Source organism: Nelusetta ayraudi, unplaced genomic scaffold (genome assembly GCF_046127955.1).
Source record: "Nelusetta ayraudi isolate G7.1 ecotype Tasmania unplaced genomic scaffold, CSIRO-AGI_Nayr_v1 ptg000059l, whole genome shotgun sequence".
Classification (NCBI taxonomy): domain Eukaryota; kingdom Metazoa; phylum Chordata; class Actinopteri; order Tetraodontiformes; family Monacanthidae; genus Nelusetta; species Nelusetta ayraudi.
Window position 1 is genome coordinate 2,673,848 of NW_027466109.1, and position 23,041 is coordinate 2,696,888.

The 23,041-nt window shown below is 42.2% G+C and overlaps 6 protein-coding genes across 11 annotated transcripts; 5 read left to right on the top strand and 1 right to left on the bottom strand.

Moving 5' to 3' along the window:
- Positions 1-1,979: 1,979 nt before the first annotated feature.
- On the top strand, positions 1,980-3,412 carry LOC142897217 (mast cell protease 8-like). 2 transcript variants are annotated; one of them, XM_076039352.1, is made up of 5 exons: positions 1,980-2,160; positions 2,250-2,408; positions 2,497-2,627; positions 2,735-2,995; positions 3,077-3,412. In XM_076039352.1, exons 1-5 carry the CDS (start codon positions 2,019-2,021, stop codon positions 3,251-3,253), a joined length of 870 nt encoding a protein of 289 aa, XP_075895467.1. In that variant the 5' UTR covers positions 1,980-2,018; the 3' UTR covers positions 3,254-3,412. The 2 variants fall into 2 exon arrangements, with proteins under 2 accessions (XP_075895467.1, XP_075895468.1); XM_076039353.1 differs by having other exon boundaries at positions 2,002-2,160; positions 2,250-2,400; positions 2,492-2,627.
- A 2,269-nt stretch (positions 3,413-5,681) lies between these two features.
- On the top strand, positions 5,682-10,251 carry LOC142897216 (granzyme B(G,H)-like). Of its 2 annotated transcripts, XM_076039350.1 has the most exons (6): positions 5,682-5,796; positions 5,870-6,020; positions 6,107-6,242; positions 6,349-6,501; positions 9,741-9,857; positions 9,947-10,251. In XM_076039350.1, the coding sequence occupies exons 1-6, from the start codon at positions 5,742-5,744 to the stop codon at positions 10,106-10,108; spliced, it is 774 nt and encodes a 257-aa protein (XP_075895465.1). In that variant the 5' UTR covers positions 5,682-5,741; the 3' UTR covers positions 10,109-10,251. The 2 variants fall into 2 exon arrangements, with proteins under 2 accessions (XP_075895465.1, XP_075895464.1); XM_076039349.1 differs by lacking the exons at positions 9,741-9,857; positions 9,947-10,251 and adding an exon at positions 6,697-7,575 and having other exon boundaries at positions 6,349-6,612.
- Positions 10,252-11,524: 1,273 nt separating this feature from the next.
- On the top strand, positions 11,525-12,916 carry LOC142897218 (granzyme-like protein 2). The gene is made up of 5 exons (XM_076039354.1): positions 11,525-11,721; positions 11,795-11,945; positions 12,043-12,178; positions 12,285-12,557; positions 12,647-12,916. The coding sequence occupies exons 1-5, from the start codon at positions 11,631-11,633 to the stop codon at positions 12,806-12,808; spliced, it is 813 nt and encodes a 270-aa protein (XP_075895469.1). The 5' UTR covers positions 11,525-11,630; the 3' UTR covers positions 12,809-12,916.
- Positions 12,917-14,051: 1,135 nt separating this feature from the next.
- LOC142897288 (serine protease 57-like) lies at positions 14,052-15,790 on the top strand. 2 transcript variants are annotated; one of them, XM_076039495.1, is made up of 5 exons: positions 14,052-14,202; positions 14,295-14,448; positions 14,631-14,760; positions 14,850-15,110; positions 15,302-15,790. In XM_076039495.1, the coding sequence occupies exons 1-5, from the start codon at positions 14,151-14,153 to the stop codon at positions 15,452-15,454; spliced, it is 750 nt and encodes a 249-aa protein (XP_075895610.1). In that variant the 5' UTR covers positions 14,052-14,150; the 3' UTR covers positions 15,455-15,790. The 2 variants fall into 2 exon arrangements, with proteins under 2 accessions (XP_075895610.1, XP_075895608.1); XM_076039493.1 differs by lacking the exon at positions 14,052-14,202 and having other exon boundaries at positions 14,209-14,448.
- A 429-nt stretch (positions 15,791-16,219) lies between these two features.
- LOC142897289 (spindlin-Z-like) lies at positions 16,220-20,002 on the top strand. Of its 3 annotated transcripts, none has more exons than XM_076039496.1 (5): positions 16,220-16,374; positions 17,120-17,161; positions 17,811-18,058; positions 18,158-18,391; positions 18,911-20,002. In XM_076039496.1, exons 2-5 carry the CDS (start codon positions 17,142-17,144, stop codon positions 19,114-19,116), a joined length of 708 nt encoding a protein of 235 aa, XP_075895611.1. In that variant the 5' UTR covers positions 16,220-16,374; positions 17,120-17,141; the 3' UTR covers positions 19,117-20,002. The 3 variants fall into 3 exon arrangements, with proteins under 3 accessions (XP_075895611.1, XP_075895612.1, XP_075895613.1); XM_076039497.1 differs by having other exon boundaries at positions 16,230-16,374; positions 17,123-17,161; XM_076039498.1 differs by having other exon boundaries at positions 16,289-16,308.
- A 1,080-nt stretch (positions 20,003-21,082) lies between these two features.
- micos13 (mitochondrial contact site and cristae organizing system subunit 13) lies at positions 21,083-23,040 on the bottom strand. The gene is made up of 4 exons (XM_076039347.1): positions 22,882-23,040; positions 22,282-22,438; positions 21,794-21,851; positions 21,083-21,553 (listed from the first exon to the last, which is right to left on the bottom strand). The coding sequence occupies exons 1-4, from the start codon at positions 22,908-22,910 to the stop codon at positions 21,456-21,458; spliced, it is 342 nt and encodes a 113-aa protein (XP_075895462.1). The 5' UTR covers positions 22,911-23,040; the 3' UTR covers positions 21,083-21,455.
- Position 23,041: the final 1 nt, after the last annotated feature.

Sequence of the window (23,041 nt, forward strand, 5' to 3'; positions counted from 1 at the left end):
GGGTAAAATTCTGAGGATAACTCACCATACATGCACTGTGTGCGAGGGCCAAGAGGGACACAGTTTGACACACACTTTGTTCTGACAGAGATCTTGGGTCAGTGCTTCTACCTTGGTCAGAGTCACAGTCGCATATCGCATCGCAAGGATCACAGTGATATCTGATCACAGGAAAAGAAAACTGGACACCGGCCATCAGCTGTGGCACCGCCTATTGATTTATCTGGGCCTTCCCGCTGCCCCTCTGCCTCCCGGCAGCTTCGGGACAAGACACGTCGTCCATAAGTTGATCCGATCTCATTCGGCAAAAACACTCTCATTTCATTTTCCCAAGTTTGTGATTGTGATTAAAACCAGAATTTTGCCTCAGTTTGCCTCCAAAGACTCACCCACTGCGTGACTAGTCGGCAACTCTCTCTCTCTGTTTGACTCTAATCAGCCACAGAGGGAAAGATTCAGCAGACAGCTCAATTTGAGGCAACCTCTGCAGATTTGCTCCGATAGCGAGGCAGCGCCCTCTCATGGTGAACAAGGGTATGGCTTTTGTGCTTTAAACTGGCAAGATCTCTATCGCTCTCTGCTGGAAATAATGGGACATTTAAAAAACGGCCGATTGACAAATACTACGCAACTTTAGACTTGAAGGTGCAAGACTGTGGATGAGGACAAAAGAAATAATAAAAAAAATAATTATTTTGACATCTGGGGAAAAAAGACATTGCCAAAGTAAGATGGTAATATTATATAATATATGTAACATATAATATAACGTAAATCCATCAATATTAAAATATAAACATAAAAATGACCACAATATGAAATAAGTGAACCACCATGCTTTTGAAATAAAGATGTAAATTGTCAGTTTGTTATTTGAATCGCTCAATTGCAGTGCTGTTTCTTGAGAGACTACTACATCAAGTTGATGATGTTGCTTGTCAAAGAGCGGAACTCCAAAAAGGTGTGAAAAAAGGTTGCTGGCCTTTCGTGTCCTGATGAAGGGGTTTAACAGCTGCTGCAAAATTCAGCATTGTGTTTCTGACAAGACTGCACATTTGACCATGAAGTCTTCACAATCAGAGAAGCTGCACATCAGTCATTTGTTGCTCACTGTGGGTGTGGGAACGTCAGAGTTCTGATCTGCAAGCATCAGGTGTGGTCAGATCAGTCAGTGTGTGTGGTTTGTCAGGAAGACAGCATCTCACACAAGAAACACTTGAGGGGTCTTTTTTGTCACACACTGTTTCAGATGTTTTTCAGTGCAGATGTTTCTATGCGCTTGGTAAGCTCTGTTTGCAAAACTTGATTAGAATTAGAAATACCAAAAAACAAGTTGTAATAATTGCCCTAATAGAAATGATAGCAGTATGTTGCATTATGTTGCACACAATAGCACATTGGACTGACTGAGTGACATCAGCTAGTCTAGTGTGAGAGTTGCACAAGCCGTGAGTTTACATTGTGTTACCATAAGGATTTGTGTCAACAATACACTAATATTCCAGCAACCTTGTGTGATTTAATGTTCAGTCAGGATCCTTTTGTCAGAATTAACATTCTATTTGCACAGGTGGAACAAGTTACATTTGGTGGTACGGTTCTGCTTGGGGTCCCCCTGCCCTTTTCACGCACTTGCGTGGAAAGCCCGAGGCGGGAAGCTGCCCTTCCCGCCCTTCACCAGCCATCGTGAAATGCGTAAGGCAGGGAGGGCAGCTCAGGTTGGGTTGAGGGACCCGCTCTCCACACACTTGTGAGAGGCTTTTGAGAGGTCACGATCCATCATGAAAAGTGACGCAGGGAATCCAGCAGCAACAACAATGAACCAACCCTGCAGAACCAGAACAACATGAAAATAACATGGTACAGGATAAATGGAGCATAATGGAGGCGCTGGGGAGGAGGTGGGTTGCACGTTAGCTGGTAAAGGGAGCAGATGAAGAGGCTAAGTTAGGGCGGCTTTCAAAAGGGTGCTCTGCACTCACATCACACTCACACCTTGCTATGGGCGAATCCAGGATATGGAAACCAAAATTAAGTTAAAACCACAGTGCTGTTCTTTATCAAATGTGACACCTCACACAACAGACAGTCTGCTGAGCGGCACGATGCGTCCATCACTCAAGCTCCTGCTTCTCCTCCTCTGTGGTCTGGCACTCAGCGGTAAGAACACCAATCCTGATCAAACTATTTCTATCAACAAAAAAAAACTTGATTTACTCATTCTTGTATTATCAATCTTGTCTTGCCAGTGCATGGGGGTGAAATCATAAATGGTGTAAAAGTCTCTGACAGTCAGATGCTGTACATGGCCTCAGTGCAAAATGCTCGTCACAAACACATCTGTGGAGGATTCCTCATCAGTGAAGACATTGTGGTCACAGCGGCACACTGTTACGACAAGTGGGCGACTTCAATTCATTCTTCTTCTTTTTTAAATAAATGAATAATATTCAACTGTTATTGCTGATTTCATTTGTTATCGTCAATCCAGGGTACCAACAAGTGTTGTTCTTGGCACTCACAATCTGAAGAGGATTGATAAAACAATGAGATATGCTGTGAAGATGAAATGCAAGCACAAGTCTTATAAAAACCTAATAACTGGCAATGACATCATGCTTCTCAAGGTGAGATTTAAAGGACCATGTATCTTCCTGCTCCTCCAACATTTTAAATGTTTTTGTCAAATGAGAGTGAAAAAATAAAATACATTTCCTCTCGTGTGTGTCTGCAGCTGTCTGAGAAAGTGCAACGGAAAAACAAAAGAGTCAAAACAATCGAACTGCCAAAAACTGAGGTTACAATAAAACCTACAGATAAATGTCTGGTGGCTGGATGGGGGATCACGAAACACGGCGGCAGTTCGGTCACCAAGCTCCAGAAGGTTAATGTGCGCTACATGAACCTGGACCAGTGCAAGGAAAAATGGGGCCGTCTCCCCGACACTGTCATGTGTGCCGGTGGGTTCACTGCAGACGGCAAGGGGTTCTGTCAGGTAAAAGCTCTGCTGATTGACAGAAAATGTGATAGTGATGTTGAACGCACCGCAGTCATGAATGAATCCTCCTCCTCACAGGGCGACTCTGGTGGCCCTCTCGTGTGCAACGGGAAGCCTGTCGGCATTGTGTCCTTTAACAGGAAAGGAAGCGACAACAAAGGAAACTGTACCTATCCTAACTTCCCCAACGTCTACACCAACTTGTCAAAATACATTCAATGGATAGAGGAGACTAGCAAGAAGAGGGAATGTTAGATTTAAAAGTTTGTCAAGCTGTTTTGCTTTTTTGGCATTATATTCCTTCTATGTCGAAACATTCACAGATGAGTATTTCTTGAAAAACTGCTTCTTCTATTTTTCTTCTTTTTTTTTTACTTTCCTACAAGCTTATTAAAACAATCATTGCAAATATCAGGGCCTGCTTTTCATTTTTTTTTCAGCTCCACTTTAGCAGCATCAGAGTTTAATGCAGTTTGGAATATTCATGTTAATTTGAATGACAGCATTTTCATTTTTTTGTACCATCTTAAAAATTCCAAATTTAATCACAGAAAAACAGTTCACCAGGTGCAGTGATTACTTTATGTGGCCCAGTTAACTAGGAGAAAATTATTTCACATAAAAGCATTTTGTTGTTTGCAACTGTGGACATGATGTGTAAAAAAAAAAACAATAATAATAATTGTGCAGCAGATCAACGTTGCCATCAGGGACATTAAACTTAAGGCATAGGGTTGTCATGTTGTTCTGGGTGTTAGTGTACGCACCAAATGGATGTAGTCACAAATTGGCCGTACCAGTCCAGCTATACAAACAAAAGAGTAACTCAGTGACAGTAAACATTGTTTATTGTCACTTTATTATTTTTGTATTAAGGTGATATTGCAGTAGAAGTGACAGCAGCACTAGTTTGTGTATTGTTTTGCACCACATATCGACATGAGTGATGTGAAACACTATGCAAAATGCAAGTCACTCAAAAAGAAATGCAAACCCAAATTTTGCCTCAGTTTGCCTCCAAAGACTCACCCACTGCGTGACTAGTCGGCAACTCTCTCTCTCTGTTTGACTCTAATCAGCCACAGAGGGAAAGATTCAGCAGACAGCTCAATTTGAGGCAACCTCTGCAGATTTGCTCCGATAGCGAGGCAGCGCCCTCTCATGGTGAACAAGGGTATGGCTTTTGTGTTTTAAACTGGCAAGATCTCTATCGCTCTCTGCTGGAAATAATGGGACATTTAAAAAACGGCCGATTGACAAATACTACGCAACTTTAGACTTGAAGGTGCAAGACTGTGGATGAGGACAAAAGAAAAAAAAAATTATATATATATTTTGACATCTCTGGAAAAAAGACATTGCCAAAGTAAGATGGTAATATTATATAATATATGTAACATATAATATAATGTAAATCCATCAATATTAAAATATAAACATAAAAATGACCACAATATGAAATAAGTGAATCACCATGCTTTTGAAATAAAGATGTAAATTGTCAGTTTGTTATTTGAATCGCTCAATTGCAGTGCTGTTTCTTGAGAGACTACTACATCAAGTTGATGATGTTGCTTGTCAAAGAGCGGAACTCCAAAAAGGTGTGAAAAAAGGTTGCTGGCCTTTCGTGTCCTGATGAAGGGGTTTAACAGCTGCTGCAAAATTCAGCATTGTGTTTCTGACAAGACTGCACATTTGACCATGAAGTCTTCACAATCAGAGAAGCTGCACATCAGTCATTTGTTGCTCACTGTGGGTGTGGGAACGTCAGAGTTCTGATCTGCAAGCATCAGGTGTGGTCAGATCAGTCAGTGTGTGGTTTGTCAGGAAGACAGCATCTCACACAAGAAACACTTGAGGGGTCTTTTTTGTCACACACTGTTTCAGATGTTTTTCAGTGCAGATGTTTCTATGCGCTTGGTAAGCTCTGTTTGCAAAACTTGATTAGAATTAGAAATACCAAAAAACAAGTTGTAATAATTGCCCTAATAGAAATGATAGCAGTATGTTGCATTATGTTGCACACAATAGCACATTGGACTGACTGAGTGACATCAGCTAGTCTAGTGTGAGAGTTGCACAAGCCGTGAGTTTACATTGTGTTACCATAAGGATTTGTGTCAACAATACACTAATATTCCAGCAACCTTGTGTGATTTAATGTTCAGTCAGGATCCTTTTGTCAGAATTAACATTCTATTTGCACAGGTGGAACAAGTTACATTTGGTGGTACGGTTCTGCTTGGGGTCCCCCTGCCCTTTTCACGCACTTGCGTGGAAAGCCCGAGGCGGGAAGCTGCCCTTCCCGCCCTTCACCAGCCATCGTGAAATGCGTAAGGCAGGGAGGGCAGCTCAGGTTGGGTTGAGGGACCCGCTCTCCACACACTTGTGAGAGGCTTTTGAGAGGTCACGATCCATCATGAAAAGTGACGCAGGGAATCCAGCAGCAACAACAATGAACCAACCCTGCAGAACCAGAACAACATGAAAATAACATGGTACAGGATAAATGGAGCATAATGGAGGCGCTGGGGAGGAGGTGGGTTGCACGTTAGCTGGTAAAGGGAGCAGATGAAGAGGCTAAGTTAGGGCGGCTTTCAAAAGGGTGCTCTGCACTCACATCACACTCACACCTTGCTATGGGCGAATCCAGGATATGGAAACCAAAATTAAGTTAAAACCACAGTGCTGTTCTTTATCAAATGTGACACCTCACACAACAGACAGTCTGCTGAGCGGCACGATGCGTCCATCACTCAAGCTCCTGCTTCTCCTCCTCTGTGGTCTGGCACTCAGCGGTAAGAACACCAAACCTGATCAAACTATTTCTATCAACAAAAAATAACTTGATTATCAATCCTGTCTTGCCAGTGCATGGGGGTGAAATCATAAATGGTGTAAAAGTCCCAGAAAATAAGATGCTGTACATGGCCTCAGTGCAAGATGCTCAAGGTCAACACATCTGTGGAGGATTCCTCATCAGTGAAGACATTGTGGTCACAGCGGCACACTGTTACGACGGGTGGGCGACTTGACTTCATTCTTTTTTTTATTTAATGAATAATATTCAACTGTTATTGCTGATTTCATTTGTTGTCGTCAACCCAGGGTACCAACAAGTGTTGTTCTTGGCACTCACAATCTAAAAAAGACTGATAAAACAATGAGATATGCTGTGAAGATGAAATGCAAGCATGAGTCTTACAAAAACCCTAAAACTGGCTATGACATCATGCTGCTCAAGGTGAGATTTAAAGGACCATGTGTCTTCCTGCTCCTATAAAATTGATAATGTTTTTTTGTGCATTGAGAGTGAAAAAAAATACATTTCCTCTCGTGTGTGTCTGCAGCTGTCTGAGAAAGTGCAACGGAAAAACAAAAGAGTCAAAACAATCAAACTGCCGAAAACTGAGATGAAAATAAAAGACAAAGATAAATGTCTGGTGGCTGGATGGGGGATCTCAACACCTGGTGGTACAAGTTCCACTCCTGAGCTCCAGAAGGTTGATGTGCGCTACATGAACCTGGACCAGTGCAAGAAAAGATGGCGCGGTCTCCCCGACACTGTCCTGTGTGCCGGTGGGTTCACTGCAGACGGCAAGGGGTTCTGTCAGGTAAAAGCTCTGCTGATTGACAGAAAATGTGATAGTGATGTTGAACGCACCGCAGTCATGAATGAATCCTCCTCCTCCTCACAGGGCGACTCTGGTGGCCCTCTCGTGTGCAACGGGAAGCCTGTCGGCATTGTGTCCTTTAACAGGAAAGGAAGCGACAACAAAGGAAACTGTACCTATCCTAACGTCCCCAACGTCTACACCAACTTGTCAAAATACATTCAATGGATAGAGGAGACTAGCAAGAAGAGGGAATGTTAGATTTAAAAGTTTGTCATGCTGTTTTGCTTTTTTTTGGCATTGTATACCTTCTATGTGGAAACATTCACGGATGAGTATTTCTTGAAAAACTGCGTATTCTTTTTTTCTTATTCTTTTTTTCTTTCCTTCAAGCTTGGTAAAAGCTTGATCGCACATGCGCCCTTGCCCAGTTCCGAGGGAGGAGCAGGGCGCGGCCTCATGTGCGATCAATTCCACAATGATTGGGATGTACAAAGGAAAGTTTTATGGATTTGAACGTCAGGTTTTAGGATGAACGCTATGTTGGTTTTTGTACATGAGGCGCCTGATTTGCAAGCATCAGGTGTGGTCGGATCAGTCAGTGTGCGGTTTGTCAGACAGGAAGACAGCATCTCACACAAGAAACACTTGAGGGGGTCTTTTTTGTCACACACTGTTTCAGATGTTTTTCAGTGCAAAGGTTTCTATGCGCTTGGTAAGCTCTGTTTGCAAAACTTGATTAGAATTAGAAATGCCAAAAAACAAGTTGTAAAAATTGCTCTAGCAGAAATGATAGCAGTAAGTTGCATTATGTTGCACACAATAGCATGGGTTTACATTGTGTTACCATAAGGATTTGTGTCAACAATGCACTCAACGTTTGGAGGGAGCCAAACTTTCCCTCTGACTCTATTTCCTTCATTCTGATTGTAAGCTTTGCAATGCAAAACAATGAAAACAGTGCAATAAGAGCACACACATATATATATATATGTATATATATTATATATATATATATATATATATATATATATATATATATATATATATATATACATATATATATATATATATATATATACATATATATATACATATATATATATATATACAAATATACCGTTTAGCAAGTGTGTACTTGCCTGAGTCAGTCAGTACTCTGCTCTGCATCATGTGATGCAAACCACTCGACAGTAAATGCCCAACCCTCAAACTGTGGCTTTTGCTGTGCATGGAAAGTTTTGGTGCAACTTGACTGACCCAAAAGCAGCTCAAGAGTCACGGCCTCAGACACCCTTTTTCCAATCTTGAATGAGTTGGAGTTGGACCAAAAATCAAGCAAAATCAATCCAGCCATCCATTCTCTATCACTGCTTCTCCTGTGCTAAGCCTGGAGTCTATCCCAGCTGTCTTAGGGTGAAGGTGGGGTGACATCAACACACCCAAACCCAGGGAGAACACTAAAAGGTATTACCCGTGTAAGAATCAAACTTCCAACCTTCTCGTGGTGAGGCGACCATCATGAGCGCTACACAACATCGTCTCCCAGATGCAAAATGGAAAATGGAATAAAATTATTCAAATTTCAGATTCAATTTTGAACTTTGTAATTCATCTCATACTCCAGCAGCCTTCTGTGATTTATTGTTCAGTCAGGATCACTTTGTCCAAATTAACATTCTATTTGCACAGGCAGAACAAGTTACATTTGGCGGTACGGTTCTGGAAAGCCCGAGGCAGGAAGGGCAGCTTCCCGCCCTTCGCGAGCTATCGTGAAAAGCGACGCAGGGAGCCCAGCAGTGAAACAACAATGAACCAACCCTGCAGAACCAGAATAACATAAAAATAACATGGTACAGAATGAATGTGGCATAATGGAGGCGCTGGGGAGGAGGTGGGTTGCATGTTAGCTGGCAAAGGTAGCAGAGGAAGAGGCTAAGTTAGGGCGGCTTTCAAAAGGGTGCTGTGAAAGAAGTTATCCAATGAAAAGCTGTGAGGAAGTCAGGTGGCCTTCAGCAGATTGGAGCAGCTGTTTGCAGTGTGACCTAATTAGGGCTTGACGACGTGACCTGTTAGAACTGACACTACGCTCGATTTTTACAAAAGAAATCAATATGGGTCGAGGGCACCGTACTTAGCCCTCTGTTTACAGCATCCAGTAAGAATGCCAGTTTGCAGCTTCCCACCAAAACCGTTGCTTTCTTTGACGGAAAATAAAGCCACTCTCATTGTCTCTCAGAATCACGTCTCCATGTGGTGAATACAGGATATGGAAACCAAAATTTGGTTAAAACCACAGTTTAGTGCTTTATAAAATGTGACACCTCACACAACAGACAGTCTGCTGAGGGGCACGATGCGTCCATCACTCAAGCTCCTGCTTCTCCTCCTCTGTGGTCTGGCATTCAGCGGTAAGAACACCAAACCTAATCAAACTATTTCTATCAAAAAGAAAACAAACTTGATTTACTCATTCTTGTATTATCAATCTTGTCTTGCCAGCGCATGGCGGTGGAATCATAAAGGGTACAGAAGTCCCTGAAAATGAGATGCTGTATATGGCCTCAGTGCAAGATGCTCAAGATGATCACATGTGTGGAGGATTCCTCATCAGTGAAGACATTGTGGTCACAGCGGCACACTGTTACAAGTAGGCAACTTCTTTTTCTTATTCTTGAAAAAAATGAATAATATTCTACTTCTTTTACTTATTTGATTTTTCACAGTCCACTCAGAAAACCAAAAAGTGTTGTTCTTGGCACTCACGATCTGGAGAAGATTGATAAAACAATGAGATATGCTGTGAAGAAGAAATGCAAGCATCGTCGTTACAAAAAAAAACAACCTGGCAATGACATCATGCTGCTCAAGGTGAGATTTAAAGGACCACGTGTCTTCCTGCTCCTCCAACATTTTAAATGTTTTTGTCAAATGAGAGTGAAAAAATAAATTACATTTCCTCTCGTGTGTGTCTGCAGTTGTCTAAGAAAGTGCGACCGGAAAACAAAGGAGTCAAAATAATCGAAATACCAAAAACTGAGGTTAAAATAAAAGACACAGATAAATGTCTGGTGGCTGGATGGGGGAGCACGGAACAAAACGGCAGTTCGGTCACCAAGCTCCAAAAGGTTGATGTGCGCTACATGAACCTGGACCAGTGCAAGGAAAGATGGCACCCGCTAGGTCTCCCCGACACTGTCATATGTGCCGGTGGGTTCACCCCAGACGGCAAGGGGGCCTGTGAGGTAAAAACTCTGCGGATTGATAGAAAATGCAACAGTGATGCTGAACGCACTGCAGTCATGAATGAATCCTCTGATCCTCCTCCTCACAGGGTGACTCTGGTGGCCCCCTCGTGTGCAACGGGAAGCCTGTCGGCATTGTGTCCTTTAACAGGAAAGGAAACTGTGAATATCCTAACTACCCCAACGTCTACACCAACTTGTTAAAATACATTCAATGGATAGATAAGACTAGCAAGAAGAGGCGATGTTAGATTTAAATCTTTGTCAAGCTGTTTAGCTTTTTTTTTTGCTTTCGATACCTTCTATGTGGAAACATTAACAGATGAGTATCTCTTGAAAAACTGCTTCTTCTTTTTTTGCTTTCCTTCAAGCTTATTAAAACAATCATTGCAAATATGAGGGCCTGCTTTTCATTTTTTCAGCTCCACTTTAACAGCAGTTTGGAATATCCATGTTAATTGGAATGACAGCATTTTAATTTTTCGTACCATCTTAAAAATTCCAAATTTAATCACAGAAAAACAAGACGAAACATTTATCAATTTGCTTGAATACTATGAAAATAGGATCAACTCATGCATTTCCAGCAACAGAATTATTTGAGAAATGAGTTCACCACCAGGTGCAGTGATTACTTTATGTGGCCCAGTTAACCAAGAGAAAGTTATTTCACATAAAAGCATTTTGTTTCAACTTCATGGGTAACTGTGGACATGATGTGTAAAAAAATAAATGTGTGGCAGATCAACCTTACCATCAAGGACATTAAATGTATGGCATAAAGTTGTCATGTTGTTCTGGGTGTTTGTGTACGCACCAAAGGGATGTAGTCTCAAATGGCAAACAAAAGAGTAACTCAGTGACAGTAAACATTGTTTATTGTCACTTTATTATTTTGTATTGAGGTGATATCGCAGTCAAAGTCACAGCTGCACTAGTTTTTGCATTGCTTTGCACCACATATTGACGTGAGTGATGTGAAACATTGTGCAAAATGCAAGTCACTCATAAAGAAGTGTTCCGGCTCGACATGTGGTAGCTCTTCAGCCGATGCTGAGAAATGAAGAGCGGGATGGTTTGAGGGACGGAGTGTACTTGTGGTCTCAGCTCAACGCAGAGGTTTTGTTGCAGCACAGTGGCGAGAGAAAAAAAAAAACCTGCAGTCTAAAGGTCACATCCTCAAACAGACCATCTGCAGTGGTCTCATAACCATGACAAGTTGGTGGTGGAGCCAAAGCATGAAAGATAGAAAATGGAAATGGAATAAAAACTTTGACTATGACAGGCATCCTTGTCTTTTAACACAGAGTGTCCATGAAACACAAGTAATTGCGAGTGTCAGAGGACAGAATGAACTCTTGCCTGCGGTGGTGTCACTAACTCAGGGATTATCAGTGCCCTTTGTGTCACAAATCCTTCTAAAAGTGAGTAAGTACTTTTCGCATCACCGGGGCGTCCAAGCACAGGCTGGGGTCCTTACATAACTCTGTAAAAACAAGTTGAAAGGTATTATGCCCATGATGTAACCTACAAAGGTATTAAAATGAGGGAACACCACCAAAGTCACAGCACTGTGACAATGTCATGAGAACTCTTTTGAACTGCAGCATGTGGCTCTGACTCATCTCTCCCCCACCGCCCGCGACGCCCCCCACCGCCCCCCGCTCGTCCACTAATCATTTCACGTACGTCTTGCCGTGGCAAAGACAAGAGGCTGCAACTTGCATTTTGGTGAAACCGCAGCGCTGCTGATGGTTGGTTGCTATATAAAACATGACACCAACAGACAGCAGTCTTCTGAGGTGCACGATGGGTCCTTCACTCGGGCTCCTGCTTCTCCTCCTCTGTGGCCTGGGACTCAGTGGTAAGAAGCTTTCTGATCATCACATCAAGTCTCTTTTACTCATTCTGATTGTAAATGAATCTTGTTCTGTCAGCGCATGGAAGTGAAATCATAAAAGGCAAAAGGGTCCCTGACAGTGAGATGCTGTATATGGCCTCGGTGCAAAATGCTCAAGGTCAACACATCTGTGGAGGATTCCTCATCAGTAGAGACGTTGTAGTCACAGCAGCACACTGTGACAACAGGTGGGCAACTTCACTTCATTCTTTTTTCTTTTTTTCTTGGAATAAATGAATAATATTCAACTGTTATTGCTGATTTCCTGTGTTATTGTCAACCCAGTAAACCAACAAGTGTTGTTCTTGGCACTCACAATCTGAAGAAGATCGTTAATAAGACGATGAGATACGCTGTGACAAGATGCAAGCATCCTTCTTACAACAAACTAATAAATGGCAGTGACATCATGCTGCTCAAGGTGAGATTTAAAGGACCCTGCGTACACTGCCTACTCCTCCAAACATTTTTTTTTTTAAATATTTTTGTCAATTGACACATTTCCTCTTCGCAATGTGTGTCTGCAGCTGTCTAAGAAGGCGCCACTGAAAAACAAAAGAATCAAAACAATCAAATTGCCAAAAACCGCGATGAAGCTAAAAGATAAGGCTACATGTTGGGTGGCAGGATGGGGGATCACGAAACATGGTGGCAGTTTGGCCACCGAGCTACAGAAGGTTGACGTGCGCTACATGAACCTGGACGAGTGCAAGCGTGAATGGCAGCAAGTTAAAGAAATTCTCCCCGACACCGTCATGTGTGCCGGTGGGTTCACTGCAGACGGCAAAGGTTTCTGCCAGGTAAGAACTCCTGTAAGAAAATGCATCAGTGACGCTGAATCCCCCACAGTCCCGAATGAACCTTCTGCTCCTCCTCCTCCTCCTCACAGGGTGACTCTGGTGGCCCCCTCGTGTGCAACGGCAAGGCTGTTGGCATTGTGTCTTTCAATTTCAGAAAAAGTTGTGATTATCCAAACTTACCCAACGTCTACACCAACTTGTCAAAACAACTTCGGTGGATCACCGAAATTAGCAACAAGAAGAAATGTTAAATTTGAAAGCGTGCTTTTCATGCTTGTACCGTTTGAACGCACTGAAAACCCGGAATCTGGAAATGTCTGCAGAAAGCTACTTCAGAAATAAAACAGGAGATAAGTCTTTGTTTGTGTCTGTGTGTCTTTGCTCAAAACATGCGTTTAAAAAAAGATCATGTTTTCACAATTTTTCATGTGTAATTTAGACCATTTGAGCAGAATATTCCTGTTGATTAATAGAAATTGAAATTATTAACCTGTCCATATGCATTTATTACACAAGGAGCAAAACTGCCAATAGTTCTCAAGGTAAAGGAGAGAACGTGCAGCAGCAGTCAACCACCTACTGGGCATTGACTCATTGAGAAGAAGCCTTAAAGTGGCGAAAAACTGCAGTTGTGTTGAGTTACAGCTGCCCTTACATGGCAAATACTGAAATCGTTACACAACAGCATGTGCAAAGCACTGTGGTTCACATTTTGCAAATGTTAACATTAACATTTGCAAAATTTTTCCCAATCATGAACGGTCAGTTACCATGTCATATAAATTTGCAAATGCGTTATTTACCACTTAATTTACCAAAGGATGTAGCGTTCTTGGTCATGCAAACATTTGCATCTGCTATCATTGTTGTTTTGCTCTTTCTACTCCTGCATCAAGCAAAACATTTTTACATTTCAAATAAATTATTGCAATCAGTCTCATAGAAACCTTACATTTGTGTTATTATGTTGTTAAGATGTTAAATTTGTTAAACGGTAGGTTGTTTTTTTTTACTTTTTCTTTCTTTATAAAGGACTTCAAGTTGAGTGCCCCCAATAAACAAATGAACACAACTTTACGACAAAGATTTACACTAATTTTGGATGTGCTGTACAGTGTAGAGGAACACAACTGCAGCGATAGTGCAGTGCCCGCAGGAAGCTATGTGCCTGTGCGACGTGACAAAGTTCACTCAAACTCATGATGACGGAGTGCAACTTTTCATTCTATAAATGTGTTTGCTGCTAATAAAGACGAAGCACACATTTAAAGTTATAGAAATGCAATCTTTTGAAGTTGCTGAATGAGTTTGGTGAGTGTGGTCGAGTGACTTTCTTCACAACCTTGTGTGGCCCTTAGAACAGTGTTGCAGTCGTAACAGCTGTACCACTCTTTGCACTTGCACAATTTTCAAACCGTCTTTTGAACATTTTTTGAACCACATCTTGTGCCATCTCACCGTGAACTTCTCAAAAAAAAAGACAACTTGTTACCCAAAGAGCTTGAAGCAACCATGACGACAGAATTTGCAACACACGCTGACCACTAAAGTCATAAAGAGCAGCGTTGGAAGGCATGAATTCCAGCAGAGACCATGGCGCTCACCTTTGTGGCCGTGCTGCTGCCGCTACTTTGCGCTCTGAACGGTAAGCTGTCGGCATGCTGTCATCATCGACAAAATCTGCAGCAAACTTCCCTTACCTGCAAAGGTCACCGCTTCTATATTTCCGTCTTCTAGGAGCTGATGGCACTGGTATCGTTGGAGGGAGGAATGCTGCTCCTCACTCGCGCCCCTACATGGCCTCGCTACAAATTCAAGGTCGCCTGAGCTGTGGAGGGTCGCTGGTGAGAGAGGACTTTGTCCTCACAGCAGCGCACTGTCTATTACCTGTGTAAGAATAGGAAAAAAAAATGATTGATATGTATCATTTTTTATTTCAATAATAGAAAGCCTAATTTAAGTTTCTAAGTTTGTTTCTTTTTTTGTTTCTTAAATATCAACACGAAGGTACTGAATAAAAACTAACCCCAACGCCAGCTCTAATAATCCATCCACAATTCATTGTGATTCCAGGCCGTACACGGTTGTTCTTGGAGCTGATACCCTGTCTGGCAATGAGCCAACACGGCAACAGTTCACGGTCGCCAGTGCCATTCGACATCCTAACTACGATGGGCATCGAAATGATATCATGCTCCTGAAGGTATGAAACACATTAAACTGAGGAATTCCTTGTTGTCACAGAATCCTATCCGTTGTTTGTTTTTACCCACCGCTGATCCCCTGTCGCAGCTCAACGGCAGCGCCCAGCTAAACAACGCAGTGCAGCTCATCCCACTAAACATGGACAGACTCAGGGCCCGCAGCAGATGCATCACCGTCGGCTGGGGGGATATCGGGGACAACAGAACTGTGGCGGACAGACTTCAGGAGGTCAATGTGACAACACTGTCACAGAGGGTCTGTAGACGTCGATGGGCACAGGGACGGGTGCCCATTGCCAGGACGATGGTTTGTGGCGTTGGAGGTGCTGCAGTTCAAGGCTTCTGCTCGGTAAATACAGCACAACTAATAAATCTGAGATTTTTTTTTTTTTTTTTTTTTTCTGATCAGTAGATACAATTTGCAAAGTTTCCTCCCATTGAAATATTTGAATGGGATTAGTTATAGTTATATTTACATTTAAATTCTGATTAGTATTTTTTGTTATTATTTCAAATGGTGTTTCATCTTTCTGGTTAAAGGGGGATTCAGGTGGACCGCTGGTGTGTGATGGCGCTGCAGCAGGCGTTGTCTCCTTCTCTGGCCGACGGTGTGGGAACCCCATCACCCCTGATGTTTACACACGTGTATCGTCGTTTACTGACTGGATTACAACTGTGATGAACAACAACTAGGCAGAACTGTTGTGTGCTGTCTCACTAAGCTTGAGTTTTGGTTGTAAGACAAGCTTCAGTTGTTAAAGGTGTTTAATGGTGCTCATTATTATTGTTTGCTAAATGAACAATTTTTTTTTTAACGTCTACTTTGTGTTTTTTTTGTCCAAATACATTGTACATTATCAAAATGTGTCAGGCAACAACAACAACAACAACAACAACAACAACAACAACAACAACAACAACAGCAGCAGCAGCAGCAACAACAACAACAACATGTATTAGTGCTAAAAAAGAGAAAAGGTTTCAAAGGTGTTTTTTCTTAAGTAATAAAGCTTTTGCATATGAGAAAAATGTTTTGCGGAGCTATTTTGTAATTGTTTAACTTCTTACATGGTTTTGCGAGATTCATACGAAACATAGAAAATTCGTTCTAAAAATTATCTCTAAATAACTACTTAATTCATCATTATGGTCTTATTGCAGCTGCCTGTACCTTTAAAATGTATCCGCCGACAAATCCTGCGTCACTGAGAATCCTCCTGACCAAACGCTACCGATGGGCTCTGTAAATCAGTTGTGGTGTGTGTGGGTTTATTTTTATTTTTTTTAAATCATTATTATTTCGACCTGGATCACGCACAAAAAAAAAAGTCTGTTTCTGAAAATCTTCAGACGCGGCGCGCGCGACTTCTAAAAACCCCGCCACTGAGCCCGGGCGCCTTTGCGGCCCAAAAACTCCAGTTCCCATTATCCTTTGCGCGCCCTTCTCCGCAGTCATGCCAGTCCACGGCTTCTTGGGAACTGGAGTCTCCGCGCCGTATCTCCCATTTTTCCCCCTCTCACGGGTTTCGCAAGAACTACCTAGGCTGGTTAGTGTGTGACAACGGTTCTGTGCCGGGCGAACTGAACAGTACCGATATGAATTCTTCGTAGAGGTAATGACCATGTGTTCCGAAATAGAATAAGGCCGCTTCCGCCCAGCTGTGGTCCGCGGTCGTTTCTTACATGCCTGCTGTGACAGCGACGAGCGGATGTAGCTTGCCGCCGCCTGCGCTTAGTAACATCTGCATTGAGGTAGCCACAGTCTGGCCAAGATGTCATCACAGTGCGAGGGGTAGTTCGTTGTGCCTTTGTCACTGGGCAGGCGATAAACGCCGTCACTTGTCGCCCAGTTTATTTCCGTTACATGCGAAACGTGTGGAATTCAGAAATAGTCATTTTCCCCACCTAAGCAGAACTAGCTAACAACTCACATCGTCTCTTGTCAAATTGAGCGAGATGACTGAGTGACGTGCAATTCACAAAGTTGTACGTGGACCATTTTTATTTGTAAAGTCGTTGGTGCTGTTGTGTAATCCGTGTTTCAAACTTGGACGTGGTGTTCTGACTAGTAGTAAAACGCTGCAAAGAAAATCTGGCCTCACTAAGAAAATTGTGACCTCCATGTTTTGTGTAGTGAAGATTAAAAAAATCCCGGAAGTTATGCCGTCTTGGTGGTTATCCATTGGTTGCTCGAGTTGTCAGTCTTGTGAGCAAAGCTTGCGGTCTGTCAGTGCAGTCTCTCACCGGCCCGACCTCTCGCCTTCCTCACGTCGCGATTTGCTCATCACGTCAAGTTTGTCAGCTGCTCGTTTCACTCACATAATTCCTGAACATTGTCCTTGCCTTTCTCTCCGCCAGTAGCCACTGCGTTTCTGGAGGCATGTCCAAGAAAAGGGGCAGGTATGTAGAAAAAAAAAAAAAAGTATCAGTAGCTCTCATGGCAATGAGCCTGTTGACATTTTTCGAATCAACTCTGGTGTTGTAGCATCTAGGCAGTGAGAATGGCATATTGCAAACAAATGGACACATTTAAGTTCAACATGCACAGATTGGCAAGGCCGTATAAGAACAACTGCCGAAAGCAGGTGACTCAAAGCTCAAATAAGATGATTATTATTTATTTTTTTTTGCCAGCCTGCACATCTCAGAATTCACCTCGCTTTTTCTGTCAGGGGCCGCACATTAGCAGCGAACAGCCGTGGCCCACTTAAGTGGCAGCTATACATATCTGTGTCACGACACTGTTGTCACCATGCTAGACAAATGGTACTGTGTTGCCCTGGACTACAGGCTGTTGGTTTTCCAGACTTTCATCTTCCAATCAGTTTGGTGAAAGCAAATATTAGTTTGGTTTGTCCAGAGGGCTTTTATTTCAGAGCCTGTCAGATTTTATTTAGATAATTTGCCGGTTTTCTTTTTTTAAATCAGTCCTTTCAGTTTGACCGTGTAACAAGTGGTTTCTTTTGACTGGAGAGAAAAAGACATAGTTTTTTTTTTTTTAATATCACTCTACCTGACACTTCTACATGCGTTCACCTTGTTTATTTAGAAAACGAAGCAGCGGGGAACTGAGCGACACGCTGACTTTGGACCCCAGCAGCATTCTGGGAGTGCGCATCCAGCACAACTGGCGTGAGAAGGGGAATCAGAGCAAGTGGAAAGGAACAGTGCTGGACAGGCTCAGCGTGAACCCGTCGCTATTCATGGTGAAATACGACGGCTTCGACTGCGTCTACGGGATCGAGCTGTTCAAGGACGAGAGGGTGTCCAACTTACAAGTCCTATCGGAAAAAGTTGGTGAGTTAATTGACCCTGTGTCGTGACCTGCGTCAACTTTTGCTTCATTTATACTTGACATGTGAGAAATAAATACGTTTGCTGCCTGTTCCTTGACAGTGAACAACAAGATCAAGATCCCTTCAGGAGCCGAGGAGCTGGTGGGCAAAGCGGTGGAGCATCTGTTCGAAAAGGAGGATGGGGAGAAGAATGAGTGGAGAGGGATGGTCCTCTCCAGAGCCCCGATCATGACCAACTGGTATTACATCACTTATGAAAAGGACCCCGTTCTTTACATGTACCAGCTTTGGGATGACTACGCTGATGGGGACCTCAGGATTCTGCCAGAAGCAGGTACTAACATGGATACGACAAAGGCAGACTGATCTTTCACAAAGCTTCCTTCTTTGATAATCGAGGCCCGCGGGTCAGATAGAGGGAATCAAGAGCAGCTACTATGTGGCTTTTATGAGGCATGGAAAGCATGTGAGTTCACTGCAGTGAGCTCGTTCATGGGGTATTTACCACAGCTTGGGGATGCTGCCCTTTAGTCTAAATCAGACTTTTCAACTTATTTCAAAGGCACGGATAATTTCTCATTACAAGCCTTACATGCCTGTTGGAATTGCTGCTCCTAGTGGTTTGCCACGAGTTAGTCGTTTTTCTTCTCCAAATCCTAGCAAAGTCTTCGAGCATATGGTCGCCATAGTTTTACTCTGCACACAGGCAAACATTACAGACCCAAAACTAAGAATTTCTTCCAGCCAGGGTCGTGGAGGTCGTACGCTGTAAAACGTGACCACTCTCAAGCGTTTTTAGTGCCCTGATTAACATGGCATCTATTTAATTGTCATACTGTTTTCAACCACTCAGAAAACAAGCACCTGTTGCCTGCGGACAGGAAACCTGGGGAGGAGACGGAGAGTCTGGTGGGGAAACAAGTGGAGTATGTTACCGACAAGGGAGTGAAGAGAACCGGCCTGGTCATCTACCAGGTCCCAACCAAACCCTCTGTCTACTACATCAAATATGATGATGACTTTCATATCCATGTCTATGACCTGGTCAAAACCACCTAGAAATGGCGGACAGCTGACCCTATTTTCCGGCCTGCATACATTTGCTTTTTTCCACACATTGTCATAACCTTGTTACTTAAAGCCATGGCGGGGTCAAGTCGTTGACATGCTTTATTTTTTTTCTGTGAAGGAAGTGCAATCTGTTTGACTATATGCACAGCAGAACTGTAGCGCTGCTATGCTTACGCTAGTACAACAAGTGAGCTTGTTTTATTGTTGCTGCTGTACTTTATACTTGTAGTTTTGGAAAGTCCGAGACGGCGCTGTCCAACAGAGGCAAAGTACAGTTACTACTGCACTTGCATTGGTTTTCCCTGACAACACTTGCTGTCTTTAAAATTAAAAATACATTTTTTTTTGTCTGCACTATCACGCTGCTCCAAAATCATTTATTGGATTTTTGAACATTTCTCTTAGTGTGATCATAACGTGTGAGAGATGTCATCTAAGACATGAGATGGGCAGTGAATTCATGTTCACGCTCGTCTTCACATATTGCTAAATTAGTTTTAGTTCTCTGGAAGCGCCACTTGGGGGCAGCACTGTAGAGCCACCTGAACGTGGAAAGGTACTTTGAGCCTTGGACTGAATCAGACCATTTGCGAGGCGAGAATGAGGCTCTTTGCTAAATTCTGATTTTATTCTGATCCCTTCTGTGTCATCAAGTGCCTTCCGGCTTGTCACATTCTGCGATGCTTTTCACACTCTTCCCAACCTCTGTTCTTGGATGACCCACGCTGTGTAACAGCTTTTTCTCTGGTTTTCATTTAGATGTGCAGACTCTTGAGAACTTGTGTAAAAAAAAAAAAAAAAAAAAAAAAAAAAATGCAGGCATTATTTCTGAATTCATGCTTGGTTCGCGTCTCAATACTATGTATATATATATATATATATATATATATATATATATATATATATATATATATATACATATATATACATATATATACATATATATATATATATGTATATGTATATGTATGTATATATATATATATATATATATATATATATATATATATATATATATATACATATATATATATATATATGTATACATATTAAAAAATTCTGGTTGAGCGCATACAAACACAACGTTTGGATGAACACATTCGCTCTCTACGCTGTGGGAAGCACTTTATTTGATAAGGGAAACATGTTTAGGCTACATTCATATATTTTCCCTGAGCCTGTTTTTATGTGGCAAACTCAATGCTTCAATACAGGACCCGCATGAAGAAAAACATGTACAGATGAGTGAGTGTGAAATGCCTTGTAATGTTGCCTCTTGTTATTTTATTTGTACAACTATCTCTTTAAAAGAAAACCCACAACATTTAAATAAGGGTCATTGATGTGTATGGATAGTAAGCTGAATACGTAACATTTAATACTTGGATATAACCAATGGACAAACCAGTGTGTTATTCTGGTTCTACGCACTATATCTGTCTTGTAAAGATTACATGTACACTGCAGTACTGTATTTTAATCCCCCTCCCCCCAGTCATCACGTCTTGATTGGCCGTGGCCCTCTCCGGTCAATGTGTCTGTCAGTACTCTAGTCAAGTAATAAATATGCTTTTACTTTTACAAACAATAAGAAAGCTCATGCATGCGTCATCCTGACAGTCTGAAATCTTCTTTTGACAGTGAACATGATCATGTGCAGTACATTCAGTACTGTTTATTGTACCACCCACACACAAAAAAGTGAACACTGTACATGACTGCTCGCGGTGCTATGAAATGTGTGTCTATGTTGTGTAAACTTGGCCGTGTTCATGCTTTCAGTCGCCGCCTCCCATTTCTGAAGCCGCAGCAGCGTCGACGGGACACCAACGCTGCGGCACTGTCAATAGTATTCGAGGGTTTTGCACATTTGTTTGGTCTTGTTCTGTGAACACACCGGCATGGTCCACATGCAGTATAAATATTTGCCTCAATAAATCAAACTAAAGACAGATTGTGTTTTAAGAGGATGTATTATTATGTCACAAATGGTGAAACTGGATATATACACAACAGACATTCTCTACTGAACATTTGGGTTGGTAATCAGAAAACAAAGGGTGGTGAAAATATGTTTTTGAACATACGGCGCAGAATTAGGGACATCTTTTAAAAGACACTTTGCTTATGTACAGTACAACCTAATGAGCGCTTCCATCATTTGGAGAACCACAGACTCGACTCGGGAAACCGCTGTTGGTACAAATTTTGCAACTTTTTTTTTTAAATATTCCATCAAGGATGTCTCTTCTTAGTTGCGAGGGGCTGCAAGTCTTGAAGGAGTCTTTCTTGAGTGCAAAACACTTGTCAGGTCAAAGAGTTCCTGTTTACTTTGTGAGGTCTTTCACGTACTGCACCCCCTGATTGGCGTAATTACTTGCTTTTGTTGGAGCCTCTGAAAGAGTCGAAATGGTCCATCGCACTCCTGTGGGAAAAGTTAGAATCAAAGACGGGCATTTGATGCTCAAGGTTCCCACAGAACATTTCAAGATTAAACCCAAAAGAACACAGTGACAGTAATGACTAATAAAGTTTTTTGTCCTGATGGAATAATAATAATAATAAACCTTAATATCAATGATTGGACATTGCACAATCACCGACACAAACTTGCTGTTTAAAAACATTCACAATAAAGATAAGGAGCATCTCCTATCACTCTTACCGGAGTTCCAAGCGTGGCGGGGGGAAAATTCGACCTGAGGCAGAGTTGGAAGCTGAGCCTGAAGAGAGACGGTCAGTGTCAGTGTTAAAAAAGAAGAAGGAAGAATGCGACTTTGGGATATCTCCCCGCTATTTACCTCAGAACCAAACTTGTAACACAAGTAGATAAATGGGTGAATTGTGAATAGATATTTGAGCTGATTTCTCTTAACCCTATGTTTTATTTTAGCCTCAAAAGAATAATATCAACCTCACAATAGTGGCGGTGTGATGTGGTTTATTGTCACAATTATGTCGCTAAATATACCGTAAACTTTGAACATGACAACTAATGTTTCCTGTTGAAAGAATAATGCCTGACCTCTAACGTCCAGTAATGTTCTTTACTTTATCCTCTTGGTGCTCACGTGTGGAGTGTGTTCATGTTTGGAACATTTTCTTTGTGATCTTTTTCCATCACAATCATGAAACAGCACAACCTATTTTTACCTCCAGGCCAAAGTACTTCATCCACTCCTCTACGGCGGGTGGGATTGCAGCCTTCGCCTTTTCCAGGGCCTGTGAACCCTGTTCACCACTTCCCAACAGACCCGAGTCACAAGCAACGTAGATGGCTCCTCCTGCAATAGTCACCTTGGTGGCCAGTCTACAATTCAGGACAGAGACAATCAAGCCATTAAACAGAGTTACTGGACAATGTACACACGCAGGCACGCCTAGCTTGTTAAAAACCTTCGGTACATGTCACAGTATCACTGTGTAGACGCTGTGGCTGCTATTTAACGCATCCGGCAAAGTTAGCTAGCTAGCTACCTAGTTAGCTACTTGCAAGAAATGTAACGTTTGCGTTACAAAACGCATAGCCACACCAGTGTCCCGATACCGCAAATTCACGCATGGATAACCCAGCATGTCATTTGACAAGTGGTTTAATTACAAACCTAACTATAATTTCAAGCTGTCACATGCTAAATAATGACAATAAGCCGAAGTAACGCTGTTTGGCTAGCAGGCTAAACCAGTAAACAGTTAACACAAACGTAACAGTGGAAAACGAGTATAAAAACAAACAGACTGAAAACTACTAACTTCACAACTGGCAAAAGTCTTGCTGCCATGGTCCACGGCGGTGCAGTGTGTCAACTTCCGTACACTTTTACGAGACCGAAAAGGGCTCGAGTGGAGGCTACCTACCGCGTACCTCTGAAGGGCAACTGTGACTCACTGTGTGTTCACTGAGGCTTTGCCA

Excerpts from the sequence above, each read along its gene's own strand:
- LOC142897217 (XM_076039352.1), top strand. The coding sequence starts at position 2,019 with ATGGAAACCAAAATTAAGTTAAAACCACAGTGCTGTTCTTTATCAAAT. Across the intron at positions 2,161-2,249 it reads CTGTGGTCTGGCACTCAGCG|TGCATGGGGGTGAAATCATA; the intron begins GTAAGAACACCA and ends TTGTCTTGCCAG. Across the intron at positions 2,409-2,496 it reads CTGTTACGACAAGTGGGCGA|CAACAAGTGTTGTTCTTGGC; the intron begins CTTCAATTCATT and ends AATCCAGGGTAC.
- LOC142897216 (XM_076039349.1), top strand. The coding sequence starts at position 5,742 with ATGCGTCCATCACTCAAGCTCCTGCTTCTCCTCCTCTGTGGTCTGGCA. Across the intron at positions 5,797-5,869 it reads CTGTGGTCTGGCACTCAGCG|TGCATGGGGGTGAAATCATA; the intron begins GTAAGAACACCA and ends CTGTCTTGCCAG. Across the intron at positions 6,243-6,348 it reads ATGACATCATGCTGCTCAAG|CTGTCTGAGAAAGTGCAACG; the intron begins GTGAGATTTAAA and ends GTGTGTCTGCAG.
- LOC142897218 (XM_076039354.1), top strand. The coding sequence starts at position 11,631 with ATGACACCAACAGACAGCAGTCTTCTGAGGTGCACGATGGGTCCTTCA. Across the intron at positions 12,179-12,284 it reads GTGACATCATGCTGCTCAAG|CTGTCTAAGAAGGCGCCACT; the intron begins GTGAGATTTAAA and ends GTGTGTCTGCAG. Across the intron at positions 12,558-12,646 it reads ACGGCAAAGGTTTCTGCCAG|GGTGACTCTGGTGGCCCCCT; the intron begins GTAAGAACTCCT and ends TCCTCCTCACAG.
- LOC142897288 (XM_076039493.1), top strand. The coding sequence starts at position 14,216 with ATGCTGTCATCATCGACAAAATCTGCAGCAAACTTCCCTTACCTGCAA. Across the intron at positions 14,761-14,849 it reads ATGATATCATGCTCCTGAAG|CTCAACGGCAGCGCCCAGCT; the intron begins GTATGAAACACA and ends CCCCTGTCGCAG. Across the intron at positions 15,111-15,301 it reads CAGTTCAAGGCTTCTGCTCG|GGGGATTCAGGTGGACCGCT; the intron begins GTAAATACAGCA and ends TTCTGGTTAAAG.
- LOC142897289 (XM_076039496.1), top strand. The coding sequence starts at position 17,142 with ATGTCCAAGAAAAGGGGCAG. Across the intron at positions 17,162-17,810 it reads ATGTCCAAGAAAAGGGGCAG|AAAACGAAGCAGCGGGGAAC; the intron begins GTATGTAGAAAA and ends TTGTTTATTTAG. Across the intron at positions 18,059-18,157 it reads AGTCCTATCGGAAAAAGTTG|TGAACAACAAGATCAAGATC; the intron begins GTGAGTTAATTG and ends GTTCCTTGACAG.
- micos13 (XM_076039347.1), bottom strand. The coding sequence starts at position 22,910 with ATGGCAGCAAGACTTTTGCCAGTTGTGAA. Across the intron at positions 22,439-22,881 it reads AGACTTTTGCCAGTTGTGAA|ACTGGCCACCAAGGTGACTA; the intron begins GTTAGTAGTTTT and ends CCTGAATTGTAG. Across the intron at positions 21,554-21,793 it reads CCGCCACGCTTGGAACTCCG|GAGTGCGATGGACCATTTCG; the intron begins GTAAGAGTGATA and ends CTTTTCCCACAG.